The sequence below is a fragment of the Cygnus atratus genome, chromosome 4 (genome assembly GCF_013377495.2).
Source record: "Cygnus atratus isolate AKBS03 ecotype Queensland, Australia chromosome 4, CAtr_DNAZoo_HiC_assembly, whole genome shotgun sequence".
In the NCBI taxonomy this organism is placed as follows: Eukaryota; Metazoa; Chordata; class Aves; order Anseriformes; family Anatidae; genus Cygnus; species Cygnus atratus.
In genome coordinates this window covers 73,809,758-73,830,413 of record NC_066365.1, presented here as the reverse complement: position 1 = coordinate 73,830,413, position 20,656 = coordinate 73,809,758, and the positions used below count along the sequence as shown (strand labels likewise).

General features: G+C 36.6%; 1 protein-coding gene across 5 annotated transcripts in view; it reads left to right on the top strand.

The window, feature by feature from the left end:
• Positions 1-20,656, top strand: part of CTNNA2 (catenin alpha 2) — a 476,528-nt gene that overhangs the window by 114,338 nt on the left and 341,534 nt on the right. For all 5 annotated transcript variants that reach the window (XM_035547255.2, XM_035547256.2, XM_035547253.1 and 2 more), the window contains exons 4-6: positions 4,291-4,457; positions 8,262-8,381; positions 10,662-10,928. In XM_035547255.2, the coding sequence (XP_035403148.1) occupies positions 4,291-4,457; positions 8,262-8,381; positions 10,662-10,928 (554 nt within the window). The remainder of the gene's footprint in view (positions 1-4,290; positions 4,458-8,261; positions 8,382-10,661; positions 10,929-20,656) is intronic.

Genomic DNA, 20,656 nt, shown 5'->3' with positions numbered 1-20,656 from the left:
TTTCTTTTAATAAGTGACTGAAGGGAAGATGATGCCTTCCCAGTTACGCTGATTAAATTCGTCCAGTTATCTACATTCTGGCTCGAAGGTTAGGAGATTTGAATCTAACTCTTGCCCACATGTTAGATTCTCAGTTATTCTGTGATTGCACTCAACCTCTTACTTTCCATGGAATATTTTGATTAGCAAAGCTTTCAAATGATTAGCAAAGCTTTCATCCTTATTTTTTAGCACACTCTGAGCCAAGAGCTGTTGATACCTAGAACTTTGATTCTGGAATGCTGTGCAATACAACACTAAAACGTGTCTAGATATTTGTTTTATTGTCTCTTTATCTGGCAATGATTGCTTGTTCCTCGTCTTTTAAGAAACATTTTTGGAATTTTGACAACCTTATGGAAATTTAAGAAAAGTATGCAGCCATAGCCATGAGCAATTAGAAGTCGTCTTCTGAAAGTGTGTGTTATTGACTTATCATCCAAGATACACTGCACACAAATTACAGTAAGAACGTGTAGTCTTAATGGTAATAAAATAAAGAAGAGTTCTGATGGGAATTATCCATTTGCGCTATTTCCTTTACTATTTGCATTGTCTTGTGGGAAACTGTGCTTTCTGGTACTTTTTTGAATGTTGCTGTAATGGTCCTAAAGGGAATGTAAACAGGTGTTGATTTCATGTTAGAAATTCTTTGAGAGTTTCTATATTGAAGAGAAACAGGAATTTTTTCAACATAGTAGCAAAGTTTGTGTTAATATCTCATTCTAAATAGCTTTTGTTCCTCTTTCAACCTGATTTCCTAGGGAAATGAGGCTTATATGGTTATTGATCTTTTGTTAACTCCTAATATATTTGTTTTCCAGTTTCAACCTATACAAAAGAATATAAACATAATACCAAAACAATAAGAAATAAAAAATTGGCAACTGGAGGGAGAAGAAAAAATACAAACTCAGACTTGTGTTCACATCAAGAGCAAGGCAGGTGCAAACTGCTTTTGCCCCTTGCTAGTTGGTCAGGCAGCATGTGCTGTTCCTGCCTGGTTGAAAGTGTCACTGTCTTACAGTGGAGTGGGTTTGACGGCATTATAGTAGCAAGATAGGTGAAAACGAATATAAACCTATTAATTTAGCTTCTTGTATTATATGAATAAATAAAACTGGTTTGAAAAGAAAGTCATAAACTCAAATATAGAAACTGCTGAAAGTTTATGATTCAGAGAATGCTGGATTTTAAAAAGCAACTTGAATTTGGAGCTTTCATTTTTCAGTGGCTAACAGTATAAAGAAAGCTAAATAGATTGTCTTAAAAACTGTTTTTGTTTGGCATAGCCACATCATAATTCCAGTAGATACATAGATGGGTTTGTATGCCATAGCTGGGCTGGCTTAGTTTTGAAAGGTTTTGAGAGGTTAGTTTTGAGGTTTCTGTACTGGGATGTTTTCCATTTTGAAGTCCCTTAAAACACACAAGTGTGTTTCTCATAGAGTGGATTAACAGTAGCATCCCCAAAGTTCTACTTTGAATCCATACTTTTTCTCCCATTTCTTAAGGAAGATGATGTATTTTCACTTTGTTATTTTTCAGCTGACAATGTTGAGAAGTAAGATGTAATCACCCATTTCCTACAAGGATGAAGGTGACAGCAAGTGATGGTGTTTCCCCTGTTGCCTAGAATAGTGTTTTATTAGTTTATAACAATTTTTAAGAGTGTAGTCTGCTTACTTAAAAACATTCTAATAACCTTTTAGAATCAGTGGATTTTTCTGGGAGCCTCAGCATTTAATGTGAAGTTTATATTCTAGTCAGTTCATCCTTGACATTCACATCACAAATAGGAATCAGATGGATTTCAGTTCTGATGTTACAATATTGCTTTCAGATTAGCGATTAGCATAAATTTTTAGATTTTAGTTTTAGTGTCAGGTTGAGGTTCCTGTTTCTGGAACTGTACAATTCTGCCAGTAACTGGAAAAATTTAAATGCATCATGCTGTGTTCCAGATCATTAGTGAAAAACTTACTCTTTAGGTGGTTGACATAGTTTTGGGAAATTATGGTCTGAAATGTGTTCTGTATTATTTCTGCATGGTCTATGTATTCTATTGCTTTTCTGGTGGTTACAGAAAAAAACAAATGTCCTACACTAGAAGCCACTTCACTGTCCTCTGTGAGTCATATATGAAAGGAAATGATGTGTGCAATTCTTTCTCTATTACTACTGCATTAAACCATTAGTTTCTTTGACTTCCAGAGGTGTGCTGTTCATTTTTCATTCACATTTTATACATACATATATATGTATATATTTTTACATACCATGTTTTACCTCATCTCTGTGTGATGTTAATCGCATTTCCATGTAATTTAGTGTAATACTTCCCTTTCAGTTGAGCTTCACAATCTGTGTTTGCTTAAATTGGATTACCAAATCTTTGTAAGAGAGTTATGATTTTTAAACTCTTTTATGCTTAGGTATGTCACTTATTCCTTGCTGTAAATAAGGGGAAAAGAAGTTCCCAATTTGATTTCAAAGCCTTTTCCACCGTTATCTTGCCAACTTATCTTATTTCTGTAGCTCAATCTTCTTTCTGATATTTTCCTTCAGCTTCTCCCTGTCTTCCTTTTGCTACTGTATTCCAACCTAGCCCTACTGTTACTCCTTTAAAAGCAGTATTTGCTGTATTAGCATACAATTACTAGATCTCAGCTTTACGGAAGGAGCCTAAGCTCTTTCATTGCACAAGCACTAAGAAATGTTTATTTTTTTTTAATACTTCTGTCTACTCAAATGGAGAAGTGAAGTTAGTCCTTAAAAATCTCAAACTGCTTACCAAGTATTGTATTGAATAACACAATTATGATTCTTGGCGAAGAAAGGGATCTGAGGTTTTGGTTGACAGCAAGCTGAACATGAGCCAGCAGCATGTCCTGGCAGCCAGGAGGATCAACCGTACCTTGGGGTGCCTCAGGCATGGCATGGCTAGCTGGGTGATGGAAGTGATTGTCCCCCTCTGCTCTGTGCTGAGGCGGCCTGACCTCGAGTACTAGGTGAAGTTTTGGGTGCCACAATATAAGGACAGAAAACCATTAGAGAGTGTCCAAAGAAGGGCTACAAAGATAGCGAGGGGTCTACAGGGGAAGACATGAGGAGTGGCTGAGATCGCTTGTTTTTTTCAGCCCCGAGCAGAGCAGGCCGAGCGGAGGCCTCATGGCGGCCTGCAGCTCCCTCACGAGGGGAGCGGAGGGGCAGGCGCTGAGCTCTGCTCTCTGGGGACAGCGACAGGACCCAAGGGAATGGCATGGAGCTGGGACAGGGGAGGATCAGGCTGGGTGTTAGGGAAAGGTTCTGCACCCAGAGGGTGGTCGGGCACTGGGACAGGCTCCTTAGGAGAGTGGTCAAGAAGATCAAGAAGCATTTGGACAGCGCTCTCAGACACATGGTCTGATTTTTGGGTGGTCCTGTGTGGAGCCAGGAGTTGGACTCCAGGACCCTTGTGGGTCCCTTCCAACTCAGGATATGGTATAATTCATTGCTAAAATTAAACAGGAATAATGTATCCAGGCAGCGCATGTGGTATTTATTATCCCAGAGAGTGTTTTGCTTAGTCCATAGAAAGGCAGCTATGGGAGCTGAGGGTGGGGGGCGGGGGGGGTGGGATGTGCATATCAGGGCAGTTTGGGATGGAGAATACAAGGAGTGATAAGAGAAGACTGGACAGTGAAATTATGGCAGCAATGGTTACTCTGTTACTCAGTTTTTTTTTTCTTTTGAAAAATTCTCTAGTTGAAGTGATAGCTCTTCTAGGTGGAAAAACACAGAGTAAGTATGTATGTGAGCAAGAAGGCAAGGAGTTCTTGCAGGATTGAAGGAGGATGTAGCTGGAAGAAGGAGCTGTAGAGAGATGCAGTAAGGGCAATAGTGTTGGTTTACTCTGTCCTCTCTGCTGACAGGTGAGTTCTGTAGTTGTGTAACACAGTGGTATCTGTCTTTTGTTGAGGTGGTTTGCTCAGCAGTCTGTCTAGGTTTTTTGTTTTCCGTCTTAATTGTTACAGGTGACTGCTCTAGAACAACAACAGCGGTTTGGGAATAAAGAAAAAAGGCAGAAAAATATCAAGGCAGTTGCTGTACACGTTTTAAAAACGTATTTCCCTTGAGCAATTCAATATTGGGTACTAAGTCACTAATATTTTCCTAAGAGCACTTAATTAGTGGATAGTTTATAGTTGCTGGAAAAAAAAAAAAAGCACATGTAAAACTATTGTTCAATTATAATATTTTCAATTCTAGGAGAAACAATGAGAATCGCCTCTTCAGAGTTTGCTGACGACCCATGCTCCTCTGTGAAACGAGGCACCATGGTGCGGGCTGCTCGTGCCTTGCTTTCTGCCGTTACTCGCTTGCTCATCCTGGCTGATATGGCTGACGTCATGAGGCTTCTGTCACATCTGAAAATTGTATGCATTTTTAACATTCTGTATTGTTTTTGCATTTTGTATATACAAAAATAGGGAGAAATCAGTAGTGAATGTCAGTGGTCATATTTCTTACTCTATTTCAGTGTTTATTTTCAGTGCTGAGCAGGAATTAGGATGAAGCACACATTTCCACATTGGTCTAATTCATTTTCTAATTTTAAGGAAATGAAATTTTGGAGACTTAAAGCAAAAATTGTCAGATGTCTTCAGTGACTGGAGTAGTACTGCTGATAAGCACCCCACTGCACTGAACAGATGCATCTGCTTGACTCACTTTGCATTTTACCTGGATCGTTTACTAACTCAGTACTTGTAAAGTATTGCTATCTTGTGGCAGAGTTTAGGTACTACAGTTGTGGTACTTGAAGTCTGCACAACATCTGAAGGTGTCAGAAGATTGAATTTTTTTTTTTTTCTGACAAAATAGTACAAGTGCTTAATCAGTCATCAATGAAACAGAATAAAGAGGAATTACAGATTACGAGATATCTTGGTATGGATTAGTATTCACATTTAGTTGCAACCATTCATATTTTTATGCGGGCATGTTAAAAGTCGTTGAAATAGAAACTGGGATTTTCTTTTTGCTTGTTTTTAGTTAGTTTTATTTCACTTTTATTGCATAAATAAACCAAAAACTCTGAAACAAAACAAATTTTTGCAGAAGTTCGTATACAGAATATTTAAAGCTTTCAGAGTATATGTGTGTGTTTGGCAGAGGAGTTGCCTTCTTTTTAATAACTGTCTACAAAGTATTTTCTTTAGTTTGTCTTTTTAACAGTGTGACTGTAAAATAAAATTATCTTCTTGCACAACAATGGGAACCTTTCAACTGGAAAATTGTGCAGATAAGCTAGATAGTATGAAAACAGTTTTTATAATGAAAAAAGCAGATTTTTCTGCATGTATACTAGTGAGTTCTGCTCTAGTAACAGAATGATTTTCTCATAGCTGTCACGCATCGCTCTGTGATTATATTCAGTGTAAACATCATCTCTCTTGAATATGCTTTTAATTCTTCCCCACTATAATACTCTAAACAGCTATAATTCAAATAATCCTTTGCTAGTGAGACTAACACTTAATATTATGAACAACAGCTTTCTCTAAACACTATGATTAAAATTCAAGCTTTTTCATAGGTGGTGAGAAATATTGTTCTCACATCTGAGATTTCCTCCTTCTGTTACAGCAGTGTGCTATGTTATTGAGAAAACAAATGCCTAATAGTCTTTTGGAAGTGGGTGTATTTACTTACACAGTTTGCACCCTGGATTTGCAAGGACAGTGTATGGCACTGTGGCTTGTAATGTCTGCATTTGTCAGTTACCACTGTGAATATCCTAGCCTCCTGTTCTCAATGAACCCAGATGTCTGTGGCTGTTTGTAGCAAAATTCAGTTTCAGGACCTTAAATTTGATTATGTTTTTCAGGTTAAAAAGTATAATTTATTTCTGAGGATTGGACAGTGTAACTGTTTTATCTTACCATTTTATAATGCAGTTTTAGATAAAAATAAATTACTAGGAAAAAAGTGTTTATATATATATACATACATATATATAAAACTATTACTATGGGACAGCTCTTGTGTTGACTCAGTGGTAACATTCAAAGATTAGTGTAAGTTAACCATAAAATTAATAAACTCAAATCATTCACCATGTCAAAGTTATGAAGGCTGATTGCAGGGATCCTGCAATGTACTGTAATCAGTTTTCATTGAAAGCATGTCAAAGGAGTGTGTTACGCTTCAGACTTCATCAGAAATAGTGCATTTTAATTAATGTTTCAGAGGGGATATATGCAGTTGTGATCTGGAAGGACACTCAGTCATTTCTTTCAGTAATAATATAATATGTGATGTGATAATTTCACTAATATAATGTGATGATGGACACAAAGCATTATGAGTCTATAGTAATTAAGTATGTGCTAGTTAATCAGGGGAAGCCATCTGTATAGTTGAGTGTGGTTGTGTTTTTTTTAAGGATAGTGAAGTTACTCAGAAATGAATTTTAAAGAGTAATTTTATAAAAATAAATAAGGGTTTCATGCTCACATCCTTTCAAATACCTTAAGTAACCAGTTTATTCATTTTGAAATTTCATGGTCTGTACAGTAGGTAATGCACAGTAGAGTATGATCAACATCTTTCAAAATGTGATTATCAGAGTGGAATCTGTAACAAATCCTCTAGCAATTTTATTTAACAGAGGGCTGGCAGGGCTTACAAAAATGTACATCAGTTTGTCATGCCCACGTTTCTCATTACAAATGTTAGAGATTCAGGTGGTTTAATGTAAATGCTTCTTGATCTGAAAGAGCGATGTTCATATTTTGCAGGGAAACCTGCAGGAGCAAATTAGTTCGTGCAGTGATGCTTTTATAATTTGTATTCAACGGTTAAGGAGTCAGATAGTTCAGCTTTAAAAACTGCTGTGCTTTCTAAGAAAAAAGGAAGTAATTGGATTTGGAATAAGGTGTAGCTTGCAGCTCTCTGGCTTAGAAAAATATTTCCAACAATGCTACAGATTTATGTTCTGGAATTACACCTTTTCGTATAGAAATCTATGAGTTTGCTATTCTACTGCCCTGTAATTTGTGGATAGTCTTGAATCCACAGAAGGTAGTTTAGAGATCACAATACAAATATCCTCTCTCACAGGTAGAAAAACACAGTTAGAGCCACACAAATAGCTAAAAGACAAGTTCTACACATATTTGTTTATTTTCTAAAATCATTAGACGCAATCTTCTATCGAATTTATGGATTTCCAGTGGCATTTGAAGAATAAGCTGTGGGCATATTCTTGTATAGGAGTATGTCTCTATCAGAATTAGCTGTTTCTCTTAGAGGAGAAAATGTGTCTGTTTAAAAGCTTATACACATTCTCATGAATTGAAGCAATTGCTCTTAGAAAGAAGGATGAATAGAAGGTATTCAATTTTCAATCTTTTTGCCTGGAATTGCATTTTTATCTTGTGAGGGAGAGAAATACAAATCTGAATTCCTGCCTAGTCACAGGAGAAGTTACTTTGCTTTCTGTGTTGAAAGAATATTTTATCCCTTCATATATTTTTTTTCTTGCTATACATAAGGCAAAGTTTTATGATAGATTTAATAGATTAACTTGTTAGTGTAACCAGGGTTTTATATGTTTGTCTGCTAGCTACAGGATGACTGAAGAACTGCAGCTCTGTTTTCCTTGATAGATTCTTTTTTCAGTTTTGAAGTAACTGAAAAGAATCTCCTAGTAAAGCTGAGAAAAAGGAAATAATAACTATGTTCTGGGTTAAATCTATTGTTCCATTTGTTTAACAATGATGCAGTTTTTTAAAACATTAGGGTAAATTTAAATATTAACAGTAAGTTTTAGTTTCCTTCTTTAAAATTCTTGTCCAGAATTAACAACTTCACTGTATTTTCACATGAAGCCTATACCACACATTAAGAACATATCCATCTCTTTTGTTGTAAAACCCACAGATATTAAACATTTCGTCTGATAAATATGAATGGGGAAATGAATATAGCTATTTTTTTTACACTGTCTTTACATGATTCCAAAGTACAGTACATGCAGAATGGCAATCAGACAGCTCCTCTATTAAGAAACCTAATTAAAGTTAGTGGGACTATCGTAAAGCCACTGTACAGTGATGGACCTCGAAGCTAAATTGGATCCATATAATAAGGAGCGATGGATAGAAGAATTACAGATTTTGTCAAATAGTGCAACTGGATTAAAATGATAACAGAGCTGATGTGTCATGTTCTAGGTAGAGGAAGCACTTGAAGCAGTGAAAAATGCAACAAACGAGCAAGATTTAGCAAATCGCTTTAAAGAATTTGGGAAAGAGATGGTAAAACTGAACTATGTAGCTGCTAGACGACAACAGGTGAGTGAATTCTAAAGCAGTGGTTGAGAAGGTTAGACTTGGTTCTAAAGATCTTGTGTTTTATGTTCAAGTCTAGTTTAAAATGTACAATCATTAATTGCTATGTCATGGCCTATCATTTAATCATACTGATTTTTCTGAATGTGATGAAGTTTTTGAACATGCCATTACTTCCTTTAAGAATATTGTTCAAGTGGATTCAATTAATAATGGAATAAAGGGTGAAAAGGCAAGTGATTCAGGAGGTTAAGAATAGTTTTCACTTGATGGTTATTCCTGTTTAATTCTAACCTATGCTGACTTCAGGCCATTCTGACAGCTGGAAAAGCATGAGCTCTTTAGTAGTCTAGTCTAATTCAGCTTCTGGAAGAAGTGAAATCTACTTTTCGTTTTTAAAACCAACATTGTTAGTTTTTAGATACTTAAAAAGACAATTCATTTATTACTAAGGCAGATGGAAAAAAAAACAAAGTCATGATAACATTTATTCAGCGCCTGTAATTACACAACTTTGTGTTAAACAGAAATTTCTCCTAAACACTGTTCTTTCAAAGAGTCTAGACAGTCCGTCATTACGGAGTTGTGTAAGGGTTCTTCAACTTGAGCTGTGTTTGAATACCACTAATCTTTCAGGGATGTTGTCTTTGTATGGCACAGCACACCTGGTTTAGAAAGTTGGCTTTTCACGTTCTTTCTTCTATTTATTTTCTGCATTACAGTGATACCAATTTACTTCTGTATCACATGTATATTTCTAACAAATTCAAAATGTAAAACCTAGTAATGTAAACAATGCTATTTTGTATATTCAGACACTTCTTTTACAGAAGTGTAGTTATAATTACAGGAAAAAGTGAAAATAGGAAAGCTAATGAAGGTATATGTCTCAAGTTCTTATTGGAGATTGTATAAGATAGCAGAAAATCGTAGTATAGACCTTTCAAATTTTCCTTCTTCCTCCACATTTTTACAGTGCTACTAAAGAGTTCCATATACTTATGGAAAATCTTGACAGAATTAGAAGGTAGTACTTAGATTTTCATATGTTTTCCTTTAATCTCTTCTGTTTTGTAAATGACAAAGCTTTTAGTAACTTAATTCTCTTTGAGAACTGTCTATCAGTCATGTGTTTGAAATTCATGAATGGCTAAAACCTTTAAACCCAGAACATCTGGGTTCTTTCTTAGTTTTTGCCTTAGGTTCTATGTGTGAACATAAGTAAACTATTCAGCTCTCCAAGATTCTTTGTTCACCATTTTAAAACAGAAGTAATAGTGTTTTCTTACTGCTTATGAATGTTGTTAGGACAACCTTACCTAATGTTTGGAAGGCTTTCATGGACAGAGGGATATTATGTATAAATAAATTTCCTCGTGCATAAAATAACAGTAACAATGTCTTCTTATTCTGGTAAGGCAAGGCACAATATCTGACGTTTGTTGTCAGAAGAAAGAAAAGGAAGTATATGTCAGTAAAACAAAAAGCAAAACACATGAGAAATAGAGCAAAATATGAAGAAAAGGCAAATGTGCCTTATATATGCAAGGAAAACCCTAGGAAAAAGCATCTAAAAGCACAGCAGTGGCAGACAGGAAAGCAAGACATATTCATGGACTTTCCGTGACAAAAAAGGGAAAAAAAAATCTTTAGGAGGAATCCAACTCATGAAATATTCATAATTCTTAAGAACCCATAAAGCATATGTTCCATGAATTAAATAACCAGAATAAAAATATAATTATGCCTATAACAAAAATAACAAGGGGCATATTTACAGGGTCTTTATGAACTAAAACCATACTCATTAATAAAATCTCTTTTATTTTTTATTTTTTAAAGGTCTATTTTACGGTGATTTTGTAAAGGACATAGGTATAGTATTTAAGAAAAATATGATGTTGCAATGATGATGCTGCAATGATATTGCTGCACTCTTGTTGCCTTTATGGAATCAGCAGAACGAATCCAGTCAATCAGGAAGAGAAAATACAGATTTTTTAAATATTACTATTTTTTTTTCTTAATTGTATGCTGGTCTTTGAATAACGCATACATATGGGCTCTTTAAGAACAATTCTGCTCTTTGTGAGCAAAATGTATGAGCTGTAGCTACACAGAAAGAATGGACTTTACTGAGCAGGAGAGAGATTTTGTGGGATTTATGGTAGATTCTGTCATTAATTCCATCTCTGCGATATCACTAGACAGTGACTGTGTAGACAATACATTCTAACACTAAAACTTCAATTCACAACCAAATATTTGCATGTTTTTCTGCAGGAACTGAAAGATCCTCACTGCAGGGATGAAATGGCTGCAGCTCGAGGTGCTCTGAAGAAGAATGCCACGATGTTGTACACCGCATCCCAAGCGTTTCTTCGTCACCCTGATGTTGCAGCCACTAGGGCCAACAGGGATTATGTCTTCAAGCAGGTACAAGAAGCAATTGCTGGTATCTCCAATGCTGCCCAGGCCACCTCACCCACTGATGAGAACAAGGGGCACACTGGCATAGGAGAGCTTGCTGCTGCACTAAATGAATTTGATGTAAGTATCAGAAGTGTGCAGAAAATGAAGTGTTTCACCATTAAATTGAGAGTGCTTTTTAACTGAGTGGGTTTTGAACAGGACTCAAATTTCTCTCTTCATTCAGGTCAATTTCCTTAGACTGCAGAGGCAAAGTGCAGAGATTGATTTGTGTTACTTTTAATGAGGAATCGTTGTTTGCTGCTAATGGACTTGAATTATAAGAGTTTTTGCTCATATGCTACAGCTGTTATAAAGAAGTTGTCTTCTACCCTAGTGTCCTTGAAAAATCTACTACATAGTTCTAAATGATGCAAAGTGTGATTAATCTGACAGTTTTACTTCTGTGACATTTTTCATGCCTTTTGTTGAATGGTGAAAGCATATTTGTCCAGCATGTCAGGGAGGAAGGTAGAACAGGAAAACAAAGATGCCGGTGGAAAATAGTGTCCTAGAAACATTAACAATGCATTTGTTGAGTCATGAATTATGTTCATCAAATATATGAGTCAAACATCTTTTCAAACGCAGTTGTTATCAGTAACTTTAGCTGCAGACAAGGTGCTGCAGTCTCAGTTACAGCAGCAGCTCCAGTTTTGCTTAAGTAACTTTCTTAACACCTAATTTCATTAACAAACCTTTTTTTCTTTATATATATATATATATATATATATATATTTCCCCATTTCAGACTTGAGTGCAGTTTTTTAGAAAGTAGAAAAACTTCATTTGAAGACAGTATATGAAAATATTTTTTTCCCATTAATTCTAATTTTATATAAGGGTTTGCTAAAATTGTTATTAGGTAACGGTGTATTTTTCTCTTAGACTAATGCACAAATTTGCAATGCAAGCATCTGTCAGACCTTCAGGAGCTATTAAATCCTACTGTATTTAGCACTGAAAGTGGAGGAATTTGTACAGGATGTTCATCTCATGTCCTAGTGGATTGGGCTTCTCTTCTGCATCTCTGGTTTACTGTCATCGGGCCTGCTGTGGAGATCGTAATCGAACGAGTAAACATTACAGGAGCAATGGAAGCTCAAGAACTGAGAAAGATATTGTAAAAAAGGCAGAGAATGAGTATACAAATAATAGCAACAGGGAAATGGGGACAGATCTGGAAACATGACAGCTGAAAATGTGCGGATAGGCACAGGAAGAGAGGTACAGGCTGGTAGCTGAGGAGCAGAAGGGTTCATGCCATTAGAAAACATACTCTGTTCATTCTGTGGTGCCTCATGTGGTGCACAGGAGAAGCTGTGCTCTGGGAATGAGGCAGGGTTGCATAAGGGTGGATAATCAATTTTCTCCTTCACTGGCCAAAGAAGTTGCAAATGTAGTGAATAAAAAGGAATTGCAGAAGGTGAAACTGATAAAACCATTCAGAACTACTGCAGGACTCAAAGATGGGCTCAAGTTTCATCATGCTTTTAGATTAAAGAAGCAGTACTGCCTGCATTGACGATACAATCTTTTTTTAGTGTCTATATTTCTAGTTCTGTAGTTTCTCCCGTAATATTGTTGTGGGTCAAGATTTAAAGAATTCTGCCTGGTTTTCAGAGCCTTCTCAGCTGACAGGTCCCATACTGGTAAGGTCCTGAGAATAGTATCCCTGATTGCCCTCTGGCTTTGTGTGGGACTTTGCGTGCTATGGACAGCAGAGGTTTGACAAACAGTGACAGAAAACACATGACTCTTAGCAGTTCTAAACTGATGATGCTACTGCTATCTGGAAAAGGCAGCTGGTCAATGCAAAGGGAGTCATTGTGCTTAGTGAAAGTAAATTTAGTGATTCCTGGGGCTGTGGAGACTGTGCGAGACATCTGATATTGTGCCCTGCCTCTTTCTGAGATTATTTGTTCATCATTTATCTCCGCAGGTAAAGTCTTTTACAATTTATGTGATGTTGCAGGCATCATAAATGTGTATGTGAGATGTATAGTCATGGTATCATGCTCTGTTCATAGTTACATGTGGAAAAACAGGCTTTTTTTGAGAATTTTTCTAATTTTAAGAAACAAAAATTTTCTTCTCTTAGTAAAAATACAAAGACTGCAAGTATTGCTTCATCTGCTTTCTAACTACATTTCCTATTTTGCCTCACCGCTTAGCTGTTGAATGAGATTTATTTGAATCCAATTTTGTAGCAGAGACAACATTCCCCAAACTTCAGGGAAAGCCTTAGTCGTGGGATGATTCTGAATTTACCCATATATTTTACAAGCAAGCAAGAAAGCAAAATTACCAGTCTCGTAACTATGTCATGGGTACAAATATGGCAAGAAAAAAAAAAAGTACCATGTGGGCAAGGGAAAGGAAGGTTAGCTTTTGCAGCGAGAGTGATTTCATAGTGCATTTATTTATAGTATCAGACATGTTGACTGAGATCAATTTGATTTTGTTATAAAGTGCATACTAAGCCTGGTATTGTATAACAAGATAATTCTTCCATATCAAAAAAAGTTTGCAAACTTTTCCATAACATTTACCAGTTTCAGTAATTTACCAGGCTTCAGTAGTTCAAATTTCAGAATCAGTGCTCTGTGGTTTAACACTTCAAATAACTGCAGTGTAAATTGCCTGAATATTTTCTCTGTCAAAATATCATCTCGTGTAATGTAAATAATTATTCCACCTATTTTAAACACTTCAGCTTTTGTGTTTAATTAGGTTAATTGTTATACTGCATCGTGTCATATGCCTGAGTGACTTGTGGTATAACATCACCTGTGAGTTATTAGCAGCAAAGTCTTTGGGAAGAGTTATTGTTTACTGCCTCTCAGAGATAGTTTATGTAGAAATGAAGAGTTCACAAATCTGTTTCTTCTCAGTGTTTGCTGCTTTAAAGTACTGTTTGAAGTTGATTGATGAAGGATTCAAAAGTACATGTCTAATACCTATTTTTTGTCCTTTAACTTAAATGTTTCTGCATTATTTTCAGATCATTTAAATGCAGATATTCTTGGATTTACTATTGACAGAATTAATTATTAAAGTTTGGTATATACTTTATGTTCATTTAATATTCTGGGTTCTTGCTGCAACTAAGAACACAACTTTTGCTCTGCTTGTGAAGCTTACCCAAATTTCTGCAAGTTACTTTGCCAAGAACTTATTGTGAATTCTGAAAATACTCTGCTTACACTGAGCAAATGGTAGTTTTGGTCTGGAAAGGCTGAGTAGGTCTCGGCCTCTCCATTGCCAAGGGATTGCTGTTGCCACATGCTGTCAGTGACATGAAGAAATGCTATTTATTGGGCACTGGGTATCTCCAGAGGGCCAGAGAGTGCCTCCAGGCAAATCATGGATCAAGGCTGGGACATGATTCAGTGGGTGACATCGGTAGTAGGGTGATGGTTGGACCAGATGATCTTGGAGGGTTTTTCCAACCTTAATGATTCTGTGATTATAGGATTCCTAGTTTCTGGAAATGCATTTGTGGGATGTGCAAACAACACTCTGAAAGTGTAAGCACTGCTGAAATTCCAATTATCGGAGTTTCAAGTATGGCACCCTAAAATACTTAATACTTTAAATATTCCTAAATATCTTGCTTACATTTTGATAGGAACAAGTATGGTAATCATCTTTTTGCTGTGAGGGTAAATATTGATCCATAAAAATGAATATATCTGTGTCTGGAGCAGGGCTTGTGTTGTCCATGATGAATTATGAGTCAAGGATAAAATATATAAAGCCTCTGACTTAGAAGGGGGGGAAAAAAAGGAAAAAAAAAAAAAAAGAGAGAAAAGAAAATATTTTCCATTGATGCTAAAAGCTAATACCTGTCACCTTTTGTATTACTCCAGAAAGAAGATATGAAAACTGATGAGGCTGCTTAGCTGCCTATCTCTTTGAGTTTTGTGTGTGTGTGTACACATAATAAATTGGCAAGTATCTATCTATTCTGTATCTATCAATGGAATGAAATGAGATTGCATTTGTTAAAAAAAAATATATATATATAGTCCCAGTTTTTTAACAGATGCTAATTCAAGCAGACACACCTTATACTTGATGTTATTTTAGTGCTCCAGTGATTTATTGTTTCTCTGTGCAGACATCCATTTGTCTTTAAAGCTGCTCACCCGCAACATTCAGCTGTGTTACATCTTGAGCTGCTGTGCCTGTCACCCCTTTACTATCTGATTTCACAATCACATTATCTTGAATGAATATGGAAATTTCTTTTATAAAACGATTGATCTGCTAGAAAAGTGAAAGAAGTGGTCAAAATTATTTTTGTTTTTCCTATGTAAGATATTTCTGTATTTAAGTTACTGAAAATGCACCACGTTTTGTTAGAAGGATTGGAACAGAAAGCTTCCAGGCAGAGAAAGTCAATCTTCAGTAACTTTTTAAAGAATTCAAGTCTAGCATTTGGGAGATGACTGCTTGTTCTGAGAAACAAAGTGGCTGATGCGCTGGTCCCTGTCCTCCAGGCTGTAAATGGAGTTCATAATTAATAAGTGGAATATCATAACATACTTTTCTGAGATATGAATAATGCCTTGAAAACATTTTTCAGGGTTAGTGAATGCAATGCTCTGTAAATGGAGCAAAATATCTAACGTGTGTAATGGAAAAAATGGGTAGAAACTGAAAAGACAGCTGAAAAGACCTGAGTACAACAAGGGAATAACAAAGGACATTTTTATTTTTTTTTATTAATAAAATTAAGAGTAGTCCAAAGGTGACGTGAATGTAGCAGACAGAAGGGATGCAGTATCATGCAGTCACGAAATAACTACCTTTAAAATGTTGCTTTTTGGACAAATGACTATAGCAAATGGCCAACCTGGGAATGGATCTCTCAAAATGTTTATGCAGTCTCAATTTATTTGTAAATATGTTCTTCAGAGAAGTGATTTGTGATGCTGGAAGAAAATGGACTAAATATGAGCTTCAAAAAAAGAATTGAAACGTGTTTGTTTCAGAATTGAAGTCGTAAGAAATAATTGCAAAAATGTACTGCGTGTCCCCCATAAGAAATTGAAACCAGGCTTGTTTAGCTCTAGTGTCCAGGGAAGAAGAGTGAAATAGCTATTTCTGCATAGCAGCAGTTATCTACTGAATTTAAATAGGGACAGCCAGGTTAGCATGGAATGGAGAGAGCGTGATGCCAAATCAGATAATCTCATGTATGACTCTGAAATATACATTGTTTTTCTTTTCACTTGTGGAGCTGAAGTGGCTTTTAAGTTGCCATGGTGCTGAGCTGATCATTTCACATATGAAAGCAATCCGGCTGCATCCCTGTATGTCAGAAGCTCCTGTTTGGTGAGGCACTTTATGGCTCTTCCTGTGCTCCTCAGATCCCTTGAATGGGGAAAAATCCCAGAGTAGCCATCCTTCACACGTTACGAAAATAGTGAATAACAACAACAAAAGTTGTATTTTACAGTATATTTAAACATCTTGTGTTTCCAAAAAATACCTTTGAAATACCTTTGAGGATGCTGACCTTACCTTTCAGTGGTGGTATAAGCAGAGTAAATTTTCAGGGTCCTGGTGGTGCCAAGGGGCTTGAAGAGCTTTTTCTTCCGTATCATTGCAGCATACTATTTATTTATTTATTTTCCCCTAAGGAGTTACAAATTAAATAGAACAGTGTATGTGGACTCAGTTGATTTGGTACTGATCAAGCTTCCACTTTCCTAATGTCATTTGGTTATTTTGGCCAACAGCTTTGCACCTGCCCTCCCATCCCTTCCTTAGCCTCTTATTATCCATCTCCTGTTCCTTGCTCTCGCTTTCAGGACCAGAGGGATGGAGGTGTGCGGCACATGGCCTGGTGCTTTAGGAAAGAGGGAAAAGGCATTGGTTTAAAGTTATTCCTTCTTTCCACCATTAGTTTCTTTCTTTTACTTTCTTCAAAACCTTTGCCTTTTCTGTTAGAGTAAGATTTGTATAGGAGAGAATGCCATAATTCACAATTTTCCATGCAGGATGAGATAGTTGAGCAGCAAGAAACTCAAATTATTTTGTTTACCTGCTTTGGAAGTTCTTTCTGCTTTTAGTTTTGGTAGGTGGCTTTATGACTTTTTTTTGGTTAATGTTTCATCTGTGCTTGTGTATGTATGGGAAAGTATATGTGTTATTGTGGAAATGTCAGCTCCACCGCACCAGTGGCAGCACTGCAAATGACAGGATTTGGGTATCAAACTTGTAGCAGGAATTTGACCTCTGTAAAGGGAAACACCGCTCCCTGCCAGCAGTGAGGAGCACGTTCATTCTTTTCCCTTTTAGCATTGAGAATGCCGATGAGCCTCGGAGCGTGTATTTTCTGTTTACGAGCACCACCTAGTGGGCTTCTTGATTTCTCCTTTCTGTTTATTTGAAACGCTTTATCCCAGTTCTCCTGTGTCGTAAATTAGCCTCGTGGAAAGATTTCCCAATCAATAATGCCATTTGTAAGTTTAATGCTAATACTTCTTTTGATTGTGTTTTCTTTTCAAATACAACTGCTCGTAATAGGCAATAATCAGGTTATTTGCAAAGCAGGCTTTGTAGTGAAACCTCTTCCAAACAAATTCGTTAGAGGTAGTGGAAACAAATGAAACACAGTTTAAGAATCCAATCAACACATACATATATATGCTTATACATAACATAGATTTTCTCCAGCAATATAATTATTCCATTGATATTCAATGTATTACGGGTTTCTTATTTTGTTGTTAATAGTAAGTGTGACTAAATGATTATATCCAAAACATATTAAAGTTTTGTCAGTAGCTCAAAATTCATGCTTAGTGAAATTATCCAATTAAAGTACTCTCGTTACTATTTTGAGTGTGTTTATTTAGCACCTCTGAGATGCTTATTTAACTCACACATGTAATAAGGGAACATAACCAATATTTCATGGAAGTAATATCTCCATTTAGAGCAACGAGTCGGGCAAGGCTGCTTGCTGCATGGAGGTGGGGTTGGCGCTGCTCCATGTGCCCCTGGCTCTGCTTATCTGCCACCTTCTTGCCCTGAGCATTTATTCATCAAACTGCTATGAATTTATTCATCGTATCTTCCCAGAAGAGAAGATGTTCACTTATTTCTCTATTCTTTTAACAAATCAAACTAGCCGATCAAAAGGTTCAGTGCTGGAGCAGAGTGAGCAGGAGGAGGGTGTTTTGGGGAGCTAGAAAAAGGGGACCTCCTTCGCCCTGTGCTGTTGCAGTGTTCCTCTGTTGGTGTTCTATTTTCCAAATCTCAGCTGTGTGGTATCTATCTGAAACACAGTGTAGTGGCAAATGAAAACATTTGATTTGTCACTAAGCAGAAATTAATTACAGATAGCCTTGTTTGCACTTTTGAGGGATATAGACGTACACACATAAAACAAACCTGTGAGCACGCTGCATTTATTTTCATGGTTGTGCAGGCACTTCTCCAAAGAAGCACATTGAACACTTCTTTATACAGTGTTGGCTCCCACGTTGTTCTGAAAAACTGGGTCCCTCACTATATTATATGCTCCTTTTTATACAATGACAGTTTTTCATGCTGCCTTGTGGTAGTGACATTGTTTATGTCTAAGATATATATCATTTTTTTTTTAAATGGCATTTGTCACTGCGGTTTTGGTTCCTTGCTCTGACATATTGTTTGTTTTGCAGTAGCATTGGCCTTGAAAAGTGTATTTTCATTGTGGTAAATCACCGAGAATCATGTTATGAAATGGTCTCTGCCCTGAAGGTTTTACATTCTAAATAGAGGAACCAATAAAGTGTGAAAAGAGAAATAGAAGAAAGAAGGTATTATTTGTCCAGTCACACAACAGATTAATACAAGAGTCAGTAAAGGACCCTCAAAGCCCTAAATCCCAATTAAATTTCTCTTCTGCTGTGCTCTGCTGTTTATCATGGTATTTAATATATCACTTCAGTTTACTGGAATTATCTTAGATTTTCATTTTTGCAAAACAGTATTATACACAGATTTCACACTTGAAATATATTTCTGTTCTATCTAGGTTATTTCCTCCACCTGCAGAGCTCCAGCTATAATTGCAGTTGCTGTTTATCAGTTTCATGCTACTACATGAATATTTTTCAAAATTTACAGTTGCTTTTTTTCTTTCTTAGCTTATCATATTAGATTCACACACTCCTATCATTACACTCCCTGGTAAAGCGTCCCTGTCCAGGGACTTAACCTTCTCTTAGTTTTTTTTTTTTTTTTTTTTTTTTTCTATTTTGACATCTATTTTGAGCAGATCCAGCAGAGAGACCTCAAGATGACAAGGGGGCATTAGGACATGACAAATGAGGTGCTGGCAGAGCTGGGAATTTTTCAGACTGCAGAAGAAAAGTTTTTTGGGGGAGGATCTTGTTGGCATTTTTCAGCTGCCTTGTGGGATGCTATAGAGAAGTTGGAGCCAGACTCTACTTGGAGATTCATGGTAATGGGATGAGACACAACTGACACCAGGGAAATTCTGTTTGAATATTAGGGAAAACAAACAAACAAACAAACAAACAAAAAAAAACAACATAAAGGTGATAAAATATTGAAAAGGGGCAGAGAGATTTAGAAAATCTGTAAGGATAGAGATTTAACAACATGACTGAATAAAGCTTTGAGCAATCTGGCCCTATGTCAATGTTGGCTCTACTTTAAGGAGCTGTTTAAAGCAGGTGACATCTGGAAGTGCCTTCCAATCTAAGTTATTCTAGGGTTCTGACTTTTCATTAACGTAATATCCCACTAAAATACTTAACAGATTCTGTAGCATAGAAAATCAGAAATTTATTATAAACAAATATTTTGTGGGATATGGATGAAAAATTTATTAATGCAGTTCTTTGTCTTTTGTCCTCCGTAAGCATAAGTTTTGATGGTCATAAAGGCCTCTTCATTTAGAAAGAGTCCACAAATCTCTTAAATCTCTTCCTTTTCTGTTGTGTTTTTTTTTTTTTTTTTTTTTTTTGGCTTGGATGAATTACAACTCTTAACAATACACACTTTATTATGTAAAGCATAAACAGTATTTGAATGTGACTTGTACAGAACTTCCTAAATTTATTCAGGCAGTGTGACATAACTGCTTGTGAAAATAGTGAGTTGGGTTTCAGTGATCAGAGATGTTGGAAATGTTTGATCTGTGGCTTGTTCACATTGAAGGACAGCAAAGGATGGAAATAATTTAGGAACATGTCCTTGGTAGGTCCTTGGCTCCCATAGAAGAATGTGGAGTTCTGGGTCTTCCAAAACCTCTAAGGAGGAAAATGGGATTTGTGACTCCCTAAGAGGTGTTTGAAAGTTGATGTGTAGGTAGGGAGCCTTATACCTATGGATGTGAGGAAGAGGAGAAGTGAAACCTTTATGGAAGAACTGGCTGCTTTGCTCTAGCTGAAACATGAAGATTACAACAGCGCTGTATGGAGTTTGCCTTGATCAACTTTATGGGTTAAGACATTCACTACTGTGGTGGTTTTACTCAGGTGGGCGGCCGAGCTCCACCACAACCGCTCTCTCACTCCCCCTCCTCAAAGAGGAATGGGGAGAAAATACGATGAAAAGGGCTCAAGGGTTGAGATAAGGACAGGGAGATCATGCAGTAATTATTGTGACGGGCAAAACAGTCTCAGCACAGGGAGATGGTAAGATTTATTGCTAATAACTAACAAGCTAGAGAAGTGAGAAACAAAGGAAAGAAACCAAAAGCACCTTCCCCCCCATCCGCCCTCTTCCACCTCCTCCCCCCGAGCGGCGCAGGGGAACAGGGGAATGGGGGTTATGGT